At 45.0% G+C, this 12,784-nt stretch overlaps 1 protein-coding gene across 1 annotated transcript in view; it reads left to right on the plus strand.

Moving 5' to 3' along the window:
- Window positions 1-5,019, plus strand: part of T265_13906 (hypothetical protein) — a gene marked incomplete at both ends in the record, with an annotated part of 37,827 nt that extends 32,808 nt beyond the window's left edge. Inside the window, 7 exons of the mRNA XM_009171074.1 lie at window positions 3,407-3,503; window positions 3,537-3,657; window positions 3,691-3,877; window positions 3,911-4,095; window positions 4,136-4,442; window positions 4,476-4,916; window positions 4,952-5,019. Coding sequence (XP_009169338.1) covers window positions 3,407-3,503; window positions 3,537-3,657; window positions 3,691-3,877; window positions 3,911-4,095; window positions 4,136-4,442; window positions 4,476-4,916; window positions 4,952-5,017 — 1,404 coding nt within the window. The remainder of the gene's footprint in view (window positions 1-3,406; window positions 3,504-3,536; window positions 3,658-3,690; window positions 3,878-3,910; window positions 4,096-4,135; window positions 4,443-4,475; window positions 4,917-4,951) is intronic.
- Between the last annotated feature and the right edge of the window lie 7,765 nt (window positions 5,020-12,784).

The raw sequence follows: 12,784 nt of genomic DNA on the forward strand, positions 1-12,784 counted from the left end.
TCCATTAGCTTCTCAATGACTAAGTGGGGTGTGTGCGTTTTGCGTACGTTTGAAAAGCGCAGTTAAAGGCAGAGCGTACAAGTTCACGGTCAGAGTCCACGCTGGTGTTCCAGAAGGAGTGGCAGGTGGTGATCAACCTTCGCCACCGATAGCTGACGGCGATGTGGTCTATTTGGATTCGGCGCTGGTTTGTTGGTGGGCACCACGTTGTCAAGCGGTTTTCGCTGTTTTGGAAATTCGTACTACAAAGGAACAGTCTGTGATCGGCACACATCTGAAGTAAGCGTTCTCCGTTTTCCGTGCGTCTCGTGTCCAACCCAAGTCGACCACCCACTCGGGCATCAGCAGCGCTGTCTACCTACTCATCAACAACCACAGTGCTATCTGGGCTTTTAGCCTGTTGTAGAAGGGCATCTAGAGTGTCATAGAAACTGTTTTGGCAGATTCAGAGCTGCAGTTAGTTGGGGCGTAAGCACACACAATAAACAAGGTGTGATGGACCTCACTTCCTCTAGGTTTTCTCATAGATGTTGCCGAATGAACCGCACAGAGGCGACTATCAACGGGTATTCAGTCGAACAGAGACGCTTCCGCTTGTTCGCTCAATACAATACCCACCCCAGCATATCCAGCTGTAGCGGCCTCTGCATCATCGAAAGTGTGCAGCCGGAACCTAGAAGAGAGCGAGGGTTCAGTCACTTCGGTCAAGTACTTGCGTCCTGCGTCTTTGTTTCTGACAGACAACATGCATCAATACAGAGGGAATCCAGCGTACGCGCAAGGGCCACCTGTTGACGTGCTTGCTTCAGTGTGCGAACACTGAAGGTGGCTAAGTAGACAGGTTTTCGGGGTTTGGAAACAAACTTCGAAGTATTTAGGGTTGTGGCTGAACTCGGACGCACAAAAGCTGCTAGCTGAGTGTAATACAGGGCGAGCGAAACGGTCAGTCCTAGAGCTGGGACATGCGGAGAAAATATTCAGATTTGAGCGGGGATGGTGGAAGAAGGAAAACGTGAAAGTGTAAGAAGGGAGACATCAGCAGTAGCATGTTTTCGCTTACCCGACCTGCTGTATGCAGCAAGTAAGGCGACCTGGCTGATGACACACGACGGCCGATATGGCAAGGACGATTAATTTTCTCTAAATGTCATAGTTGTAAGGGCCTGGGTACTGCCAAGGTGCTCACACCTAGACAGGAGGACGATTAATTTTCTCAACCAAAGCCTTTGGCTCAAAAGCCTAACCTCAAGGCAGCCTTGTTGGGCTGGAAATGCAAGTACATCACCATTTTTACGGAACAGGGCGCCATAAATGTTACAACCCCTAACCTGGATGGCCAGGAGTCTGTGTTCGTCACACCTCTGCCCATGGACCAACCTGGTATGAGATTCTGTGAGTGTCGCGCTGACACCCCCAGTATAGCTCAATGGGCCGCCGAGGTACACAAAACGCCACACCACGGTAAGGTCCAGTCAGCAGAAACAAACCTTTGTCCCTCCAGACAGCAGATGACGTAATGTTACGTTGACCTTTAGTCTGTCTGTAAAATCCATCATCTGATGTAGCAACCATGTAACGCATTTACGAACATGGTTCCCATTTTATCGGTCATTTAGTACCAAAGGAGTTATACGAAATACTCGCACATAAGGTGGTTATCAAACCGGAGTGGTGAATGAAGATTAACAATAGATAACAATATATATGGTCTCATCCTTCTTTTCCACGTTCTGTCGAAGTGAGAGCTAATCACGCTAGTGCTTAGCCACTCCTGGCCAAACGCTTAAGTGTTCAACCGCTATCAGATAGGTTACGGGTTCGAAACTTTCTGCGTGTTTCGTGATATGGTCACTGCCGATAATCCCCAAAAATGATGGAACAGACGCAAGACAGTGCTCTGCGGCCTCTTAGCACTGACGGTATGAAATCTTTATTTTCCGAGTTTTACTAACGTTCAACTGCCATAAAATAGGTGGGGGGGTGATATAAAGGAACACTGAAAACATTATTCTCGATTGCAAAGCTGAATCAGTTTACCCTTCGTCGTAGATGAGTTTTTACGGTGCTCCGTCCCCACCTAGCCGGGAAAACTTGAATTTCACCGATCCAAGCACATATTACTGGCAGAAACGTAAGGCAAAAGTTGCGTGTGTACCGTGATCTGAGGCAAAGGATAATAATTGAAGCGGAGAGTAATCGTCTTGGTTTTTTGTGGGTAGAGACCCCTTCCCTGGATAAAGACCACCATACTCATGGTTAGTGGGTGGCAAATCAGATACAGGAAACATGTAAACCGAAAAAGTTCTTTGTATATATGTATATAAATGTAGGGATTGACAACTGCGAAACATGGTAACAACAGCAAGGATATGTCGTGTAGACGCTTTGATCAGGTTCATTGAACGCACCTGGGTAAAGAAGTGTGAATGTTGGGTAGGGAAGAGGTAAACGGCAATTGAAACAAGAAACGAAACCTGATGGCTGCCGGTGTGCTAAATTGAAAAGTCTAAGAGAAACAGAACCATAGAGGGGAAAGGAGTAGAAAAATGTAGGCGCGGAGGATCACGGATAAGAAGGGTCAGACAGATGACCGGACTTCAGTCCACTTCCAAACAGCGACTTCCGGGCAATGCTTGGGATGTGATCTGTTTTTCATATGCCCGTATCAACTTACCTCATGACTCAGTAGTAATCAGCCCAATCTGGTTTGGCTCCTTAAGGAGGTCCATATCCTTGACCCCGAATCCAAAAATCAAGTAGGTGGTAATGATCTTTGCAAATTGTTCCGGTGGTAAACTCATTGAATTTAATGCCACAAAGGCCGGTTAAATGCGCCTAAATCGGTTGATGTGATAGACTCAAGCTACTGAGACTGGCCTTCGGATGTTTCGGATACCAATAAATGCGTTTGACTTGGACGGTTATCCTGTTTTTTTTTGTTTTTTGTTAACTGTACGCCCGATGTAGCCAGAAATGCGCAAATTTGATAAAAATGCTACCTGTCGTCCTGCTCACTCAGTTTTGAGAGGTTAGATAAGTGTCTCCATACCTTGAATGTGTCATTTGTCCATCCTGCCTGTCGTCACATTTATTTCGAACAACAAAGGATACGCGTATGGCGACGAACTTTGGCCGAAATCAGTATTGGTGGGAAAATCTGTAAGCGTGAACTACGGTTGCGGTTTTTTGTGATGTCTGTCTGTGTCAGCTTGAACTAAGTTCAGTATTTGTATGTGCTGTTTACATGCTATTTGTACGTTTGTTGCTGAACCGAAGTCAAACACCGATTTACTCCATCTGTGAAGGATTCAGAATAACAAATGTTGGTAGGCCTGTTCGAAGACTCGACCAAGTTTTTTTTACCTGATCTTATCTCACACTAACTACAAGTATCTATCTGTCCTAGATAACTGTGGAACATCCTGCTGCAAAGTCAATGATAGAGATCGCACGAACTCAGGATGAAGAGGTTGGTGACGGCACAACTTCGGTCATTATACTCGGTAATCGTCAACTGTTTGCTTAACGCTTTCTAGGCGGAGAGATGTTGGCTGTGGCTGCACCTTGTTTGGAGAAACAGATTCATCCAACTAAAATAATTGCTGCATTTAGGAAAGGTTTGGATGACATGTTATCCGCATTGCATGATCGTTTGAGGTAGGGTTTGTTTGCAGCCTGTCAAATTTTCAGTGTTCCTGTGGACTCGAACAACAAGGAGGAAATGTACACCATCATTAAGAGCTGTGTGGGAACCAAATTTATCAATCAGTGGTCTGACTTGGCTTGTCAAATTGCACTGGATGCCGTAAAAACTGTTAGCATCGAGGTTGATGGCCGCAAAGAAATCGATATAAAGCGATACGCCAAAGTTGAAAAGGTACGCATTTGTTTTCCCTCTGACTGCTGCTAGATCCCTGGAGGGTCCATAGAGGATTCCGTAGTGATGGATGGCGTTATGTTTAACAAAGACGTAGTTCATCCCCGCATGTCGCGCCGGATCGAGAATCCTCGTATTTTACTTCTGGATTGTAATTTGGAGTATAAAAAAGGTGAAAGCCAAACATCAATCGAAATCACTGCCGAAAAGGATTTCACGTACGTTCCCGTTCACATTGAATTATTGGCATATTTCCAGGCGGGCTCTCGAAATCGAAGAAGCAAACATCAAGGAGATGTGTGACAGCATCATTAAACACAAGCCTGATGTTGTCATCACAGAGAAAGGTGTCAGTGACCTGGCGCAACATTTCCTAGCCAAAGCTGGGATATCTGTTATAAGGCGACTGCGAAAGACTGACAATTTCCGCGTTGCTAGGGCAACGGGAGCCACAATAGTTAGTCGGACTGAAGAGATTAAGGAAGAAGACATTGGTACTCAAGCAGGTCTTTTCGAGGTTAAGACAATTGGAGATGAGTACTTCACCTTCATCACCAAGTGTAAAGTAAGTTATTTGAGGGTTTGCTAACCTCCTTAGAATCCGAAGGCATGTACCATTTTGTTGCGCGGTGCCAGTAAAGATGTTCTCAACGAAGTGGAGCGCAATCTGCAAGATGCAATGAATGTCGCTAGGAATGTCATGTTGGAACAACGTCTGGTGCCGGGTGGTGGTGCCATTGAAATGGCACTTGGTCAGGTGCTTGCTGAAAAAGCCAAGTTGGCCGTCTCCGGTGTGCAGCAAATGGCGTATATGGCGATGGCCCAGGCCCTTGAAGTGATTCCACGAACCTTGGCGAAGAATTGTGGTGCAAATGTACTGCGTTTAATAACGGAGTTGCGTGCACGACATGCGATTGATCCGGCCAGGTATTGGACTCTAGGTGTCGATGGAACCACGGGACAACTGGCTGATATGAAACAACTGAACGTTTGGGATCCTCTTGTAGTCAAAGCCCAAACGTTCAAAACAGCAGTCGAAGTAAGTAGTAGTTTTGGCTCACGGTTTCTTTGTAGACTGCGATCCTTTTGTTGCGCATTGATGACGTCGTTTCCGGAGTGAAAAGGCAGGGTGGAGATGCTCCTGGTAATGCGACTGCAGCTGCGGCTGAGTGATTCATCATTGTCGGCATGTTGGTTTTAATAAACTTCACGAGAGAGGTTTAATTTGTTCCTGGGCTTGGGTCATGGGTATGATGTTTCTATAGAATTGTGGCAGCTCTGCGCTGCGTCGCGGTGAATCTTCGCGGTACTCAGCTCTTCTCGATAAAGATATTAATCGGGCCATTGCAGTACAGTGACTTACTCGTCGAACAGAAGTACCATCCGTCGAACCTTAGCCTTCTAAAACTGTCAGATATGTGTATTTTCATCGCACCCACTCATTTTCATGAGAACTACATATATACAGCTCGTGATATATATATATATATATAATGTGTACTTGAACTTTGCGTTTCTCTGCTAGAAACTTCGCACGCTATCTAGGTTGTCACTGCAAGAGCATGGTCCTATATAAAAAGATGCCATTCGTTAGTAAATTTAAGCGATCACTCGCTGATTTGCGTCTAATTATCCGTTCTACAAGTCCGGCGCTGTAGCTAACTCTGCGAACCAGGTTTCAGCCACTGTTTTACATTCCTCCCGTCTTATATTCAGCGGCCTGTCTGTACCGCAGCCCTCGTTCTTTCTTTAGGTTACTCGACAGCTATGTACCGCAGGTGCCTCGGGAAGCTGCTTCGGTAGGTCGTTTTTTGGTTTGCGAAAACTGAAAAATGGGGTCTGATCGATACCAAGCACGAACTTTTCGGACACCCCGATCAGGAATACAGAATAAATTAGGATAATGTCTGGTGGAACCCCAAGGGGCTTACATACGGGTATACTTGTGCCAGTTCTCCATCCGTTGGTGTGATTGAGGAACACTAAACAAGTGGTCTAAGGGAAGCAACTTTATGTGGCACAGTGGTTTAAAACTGGTGACACTCTTAGGTCGTCTTGCCTTATTTAGGGATTCCTCAGTTTATACGTTGCTGATCGATGTCAAGGTAACTTGCTTTCAAGCTTTCGCATGAAGTGCATATATCTATGCTGCTTAGGTTATTTTTAGCGGCAAATGAGTAGTTGAGTCCACCGAGGTCGTTGTACATTGTCTCGTTCCCCTAACCGGGATAGTTTTTTGTGCAGTTTGATCGCAGTAGGACAAGATGGCTCAGTAGTTAGAGTTCGAATTCACTGACCGGAAGGTCCGTTGTTCGAACTCGACTTCCCCTGTCTAGGCCTGGGCAACCCGGCAGTATCCCAGTCCTCGTGCTTCCTCTGGGTAAAATGGCAACTAGGCACCGAAAGAATGCTACACCTGAACGCTTTTATCCGAACCATGGAATTTCGGGATAGGCGACCAGCGTGCATACTTCGAGACCTCACTGATAGTTCATTGAAGATTAGCCGTTTGACACACAAGAACTTATGATCAGAGCACGAGCCAAGCGGTTAGAAATACGGAAGTACCTGCCGTCTAACTAGGCAATGAAACCAATTTTGGAATCTCCGACCAATTTCTGCCTATTTCCACAGGAGAACCGACTGCCTCATCCGTACGAGTCTTCACACATCTTTTTCTCTGAGTATCGATCACAAACGACGCTGGTAACTTAAGGCTGAGTCGCCTGCAATTCATTCCTTTTCGCAGGCGAGCTCAAATGTTTCGTCCCTTGGTTTATGGTCGCTTCTTTTTAGGCTCTGAATTCTCTACTGATTAGGTGTGCGGAAGCAGATGTTCTTAAACTTGTGAACGACCAAGTTTATTGCATCTATGCCCTGTGATGCTCCCCGTCGAAGAATGTTTACCTATATCAAGAGTCTCAGAACATGTTTAGTCCCGAGTTGGTTGATAAATCAAACCAAACTGTGACCCCGATGAACTTAGCTGCAGTGGTTACGCACACCTACTAGTAGTGCGTCGTAATTTACCACAAACGTAATCGTCGGTCGGCAAATCACGCGGAACCGAATAAAGTCGAGAATCCAAATCAGTGTGGTAGGAAGCGTCCAATACCTCATTTCGGAAACGATCTGTTCACAAAATTAGCTAGTACACGAAACGTGTTGTACCACTGAATCCCCATCCAGTAAACGGCGAAGTTTCCTTTGATATATATATATATATATGTATATATATATATATATATATATATATATATATATACTTCGAAGAGACAAGTGAATCACCACATCCATCAAACAAGTCCTCCATTTTCAACGAATACACTCATGTGCGCATCGATCTGTTCAGTAGTTTTTTAAATGTCGAATATAACGTCCGATTGGCCTAAGGTCTTGAAGGATTATTGAAGCGATCGACAGTCGGCTTGTGCTCGGCAGTAGCAACAGACGAAAGAAGGTAGTATATATTATTGACAACTGGTTCTATGAGCGAGTACTGTACTAAGTTCTGTGTAAATGATGCTGCAACACAGACAGGAAAAGGGGCAATGAATCACTAGATGTAAATGTACCGATGTTTAGACAATCTGAATAGGCAGTCTATAAGGGGGCTAGGACCACGGAAAGTTGTCAGTACCTTTAAGCGGCATTTTCGAGGCAAAAAAAGAAACAATTATTTAGAGTAACAGGTAATGAGTGGGTTCGGCATAAGGGTGAGCAAGTAAACAAATATATAAATGGACATGCAAATATGTAAAATAATTATATGATCGTTGTTTGTCTGACAGCGCCACATAGTAGCATGTGTAGCAGAATTAAAGTATAGTTTAAGTTTCCACTTGGTCCAATCGAAATAGACAGACGAAGGTATCGATACATAAATTTCCTTGGGAGGGTTTGCTTCGCGGAGTTGACAATGCTTATCTCCCATTCCCAGGGTCTTGCGACATCAGGTACGAATACGCATGCGAGAACGGATAGGTTGCCTGAATCTCAGGACTCAACCAGAGCCCATGCAAGCGCCATACAAAAGTAGGATGAGGAATAGTACCGCAAACAGCTATGCCACCCTTGAACGGTCCAGATAAACGTGAGCAGCACTCACCGGTTGCTACTGGTCCACTGGAAGAGTCAGCAGCAAACGCGAGTACACCACTTATCTAATCTGAAACCAAATGTTCGGTTTGACTGTTTACTCTGTGGTACGGTGCAGACATCAATTTTCAATCTAGCTGCCGTTCGTCCCGCCATACCTAGCGGATGTGAAAGCTGGCCTATATGACTTCGAGGACCTCAGACACTCTAGACATTCTTAGACGACTAATCATCCAGCCACAGTGTTTGCTGACGTTACTGCTGGACGATGCGACCCTCTGTTTTCCTTCGGCGGCACAGACTATGATGGTTCGGACATGTGTTTCGTACAATGGGAGGCGAAGTGGAGGGAAAGACTTTCCCTGGTGTTGGCACTGCTATTGTTTCGGTAATCTCAAAGCATAGCTTGTCACTGTCACGTCCGATGACGGCAGAATGTTTGGATTCGAAAAGCCTTTAGAATGTCACTAGAAACAAGAACAGATCCAAATATACGCAGTTATGTGCAACTTTGCCGCGCGTATAAAGACGACATCCGAGATATGAGTTGCCAGTTTTATCTCTAAGGTAAAAGTATGTCCAGTACTGGACATCATAAAAAAACTCGTAATCCTGAGATGCACCGTGCTGTCTAATATTGAGACAATCCAACAAGGACGATGCTATTGTAAGATATAAACTCGGGATTTAGTTGTCTTTGGACGCAGGATTAGCTTGTGACCTGAATGTCATGCATCAAGGACGAACATTCCAACCGGAGAGAGCAGTTTTTCACTCGGCTTCCGTGCATCCCCTTGAATTATACAGTTTGTCCAATGCGAGGAACGTAATGCTGTCGACAACACATCCAGTTGACAGTTGTCTCACAAGAGCTTTACTGTCGGAAATGCCAGCCCACAACCATAGCGGATAGAATTCAAGTAAAGCACCTGTGAGGGAAAATCACTTGAACTAATGGACATGACTTACCAGCGGTGCCGAGATTTTCCAGTTGTTTTCCTTTATTAGTGCACAGGTAGTGATAGCCATAATACAAATCAGAAGGTGAATGTGCACTAATAGAAGTTTTTGTATGGTTGCGACACGTATGAAGATAAATACAGTGCGAGGATGGGAGCAAGTCAAAAAGGGAACTTATCGGATGCGAGAGTCCCTTGGTGGAAGTCCGGACGGCGGGAACGTGTTTTTCTCCGCAGTTCGACTGCTACACGTACTCCATGGTTGTCCGTGCACTTGTGGAGAGGTTGCCGTCCTGCTCCCTGCTCGCGCGCGAGTCTGTGTGTTGACTTGGTTTGGTTTCTCTTTATGTAGGTCCCAGTGCGTATACGTGGGCGCGTCGGCACATGGGTGGTCGCTACGCTGACTAGGCGGTGCAGACAATCGATGTCCGATGAGTCAGCTTAATGCGACGTGTTTGTGCGTATGAGAAAAAAGACAAGCCTTGCGATCCAGTGAGCGGCTGAGTTGAAGAGTCAAGTGTGTGGGTGACTGGGTCGCTACATCTTGCAGACATCCTTGAATACATCAGCATGGTCGCTCACAAAGGGGAAGGTGATACTACTGCAACGGAATATGAGTTGGATGACTATCCCGGCCTTTCTGACGAAGCAGAATGTTCCCGTTATCTAACGACCCCGAACACCTGCCATAATCTCAAGATCAGCTGCACCAGATGACAACTTGTGAAGAGATTTCGCCAAACAGCCAATACATTTCGCGAGTGACCAGCCGCTGTTGTTCAGATGAGAAGAATTCAGTGAACTGAAATGCTTTCTTCTATTTAAACGTAATACACTACTCATGAGATTGCTGAAAACTTCGACAGCCCACAAACGGGTTCGCCCTTTCTGAGGCTCATTCCCCAGGTTTCCGTCAACCTTATGTTTTACTTGAACCCAGATTACACGAAAGTAGCGAAACACACTCATTTGCAAACCAATTTGGTTTTTCGAGAGACTCACCTGGAACCCAGCTGAATCTCTTGTTTTTAAGCAACTGAATGTGCTGCACCAGGCCACCTCATGTTTCAGTTGGTACGGTGTCCTGTTATTTTCGTCGACTTTTTGTAAGTTTCCGGTGAAACGGATCAGGATCTGCAGCGAAGCTGTTTGTTGTAGGGAGAAAATTCCTTCATAAAAAGACAGGTCACTTAACAAAAAAGACTAGAGTTAGATATCTGTAACAGCTGGTCTGTTTAGGATCACTTGATTGTTGATTTAGGGGGGAGGGATTTTCTCGCGACAGGATCCGGAAGGTAATGAGTTGATTTTCAACAGTGGTCTAGGGTGTATAGTTGGCTTTTTTTACAAGACTTCGGGGGAAGACAGAGTAGACGGCGTTCATCGTTTGGTGTTCAGTTTCAGCGACCGATGAGCATGAGTCCATCATACGATTCCGACAATAGAACACCTAACGACCATCGCTTCCTCATTTTCGTGTAAAGACTGAGTCTAGGCTCAAAGCTTTCTTCACTCCTAGACAGCCAGGGGGATATATTGTACGATGCTTTCATATCGAGCAATATCGTCAACTTCCACGGTATCACACGGCACAAAACGAAGCATAGTGGTTAGAAATAGCTACATGCCTCAAGGATAAATAGCAACATCAATCAGGCTGAAAAATGGCCAGTGGCGAATGAAATATCTGGGTTTGGCAGGTGATCCACCTCAGCCACTGGCCTGGCGATCGATGGGAAAAAGTATTCGAGCCGGCTGGTTGTCGTGAGTAAAGGCTCTGGTAAACAACCAGGCAGTTCAAATACTTTCCACAGTATCCAGGTATGCTGTTAAAACACAGCTCAAGTTAGATACAAACATTGCGCTTATGTCAGCCAAAAACAAGGCATTGTTGAACAAAAAAGACTCCAGACAATTGGCGGAATACAGTCGTTTGCTTCAGACCATGTTAAGCATAGAGGCGTCTGCTTCACGAGACCCTTTCACCATTTTAGTGACCTACAAAGTAATATATCGCTTATCTACTATGAATTTGAAATTAATCCCTGAGTTGCCTAAATGTTTTGCCATGAGCACATTTTGACTTCGTTCATATAGGGGGTGGGGGGGTGGCATCACTGACTCATCTCTTACTATCCTACAAAACAAGTCTATCAAAATGTTGAACCCTTCTCGCAACCCGAATTCAATATTCAGTAATGCGGCCGAGCTGAAATCATCAGATGAAGCAGATGAAACTCTGAACGAAAGTTTTTAATAAAAAAGCATGCAGGTTTCTTGTTATAATGGTGAATGTTTAGGAATATCACACTATCTGAAAAGCAGTTTTTTAATAGCTTGGACCAGCCTGACAGGTATCCGCACTTTTCTAGCCGGCAAGATTATGTCCCAGGAGTAAAGCCGCAATCAATAAAAGAAAACTAGGATTTCCCGCGTCCAAATGAGATCGGTAATGCCGAGAACAAAGTTCCTTAATTAAAATATGCATATTATACGCGTTAATTCCATGCTAAGCGTTCGCTTACCTGACCGAGCAAATAGCAACATTCGAATTTCTTTCTGTGAGAAACTGCACAGAGCCATGAAAATAACCGAGGGAACTGAAAAACCGTTGAGCGTGCGCACAGGTCAGTTAGGATGACAGTGTGGTCATATCCGACAGGTCACGCCATAAAGTCGATCGATTTGAACACTTTTGAATGAAGAGAGCACTGGTGACTAGGTTCACGAACTCGACTGGAACCACATTAGACATGGATAACTATACAAACCAAACACGTGTTCGTCCTCTGAACCTGCTAACACCGCAACTGTTACTTGAACACTGCAACCTCCATCCATGTAATCCTGACCGAACACCATATTTGACCAACGTCTGTCAGCCAAGAACTAGTTGTGTGTGTGGCATTGGATCAAAGATCCCTGTGCCACAACAGTCGATGACAATATGTTGGCCATTAAACGACCGGCACAAATTCTTCAGGGAAACTCCCACTGATAATCCCCGTTAAAAACTTTACCCACAGTTATTGAGAGAGAATGCTTCGACCCGACCGTCTTCACTCAGGTTACTGGTTCCAACCACCAAAACCGTTTCCCCCTTTCAGATGGATACCATTTTGCTTCACTTTCGAGTTCCTTGTTTCTGTCTGGATTTGGCCAAACAATGTTTATTTCTCTTCGGCCGCTCAAAATCGTGGAATAAACCTGGTGCTTCCCATAGTCCTATAACGACGCATACCCCCGGAAACGCTATTAAGTTCAATTACAGGAGGATTATTGTCAAATGTTCCTTTAGAAAAACACATTTACGATATTTCATTATTTCATTAATTTTTGTGTTTATTGATATCCCCCTTGATCCAATGGTATACTTTCTTTGTTTTCCAAGAAACTTGGCAGCGAGCATAAGTAAAAAGCCGCACACGCTTTAATACTGATGATGATAGTGTTGCTGTAAAGGGTTACAGAAGAATGCTAGTGTCAGGCACAAACCAAAAGAGCTCACACAAACTATGTGAAATTCGTTATACTTCCCAACTGCCTGGTATGGCCTTGAAATTCAGCACTCACTATGAGGAAACGGGAAAAATCCGGTTTGGCAACATCATCTCAGTGTCACTTGGATTCTGTGACCGGATAATTAACTGTGATATACAGTGGTACGTGTACGTAAAGAGACCATCCATACATATGAAGGAAATCCTGTCATTTGTGCAACGGGTACTTCCAGCACCACAAGCTGCGTTGGTTGGGACGTGTGTTGCGCATGGCGAACCATCGTTTGCCGAAAAGAGTGATGTTTCCATGTCCAGTTCAGAGTGGCGGGAGCAGAGAGGTTGCCAACCCT

The sequence above is a fragment of the Opisthorchis viverrini genome, assembly GCF_000715545.1.
Source record: "Opisthorchis viverrini unplaced genomic scaffold opera_v5_115, whole genome shotgun sequence".
NCBI lineage: Eukaryota > Metazoa > Platyhelminthes > Trematoda > Opisthorchiida > Opisthorchiidae > Opisthorchis > Opisthorchis viverrini.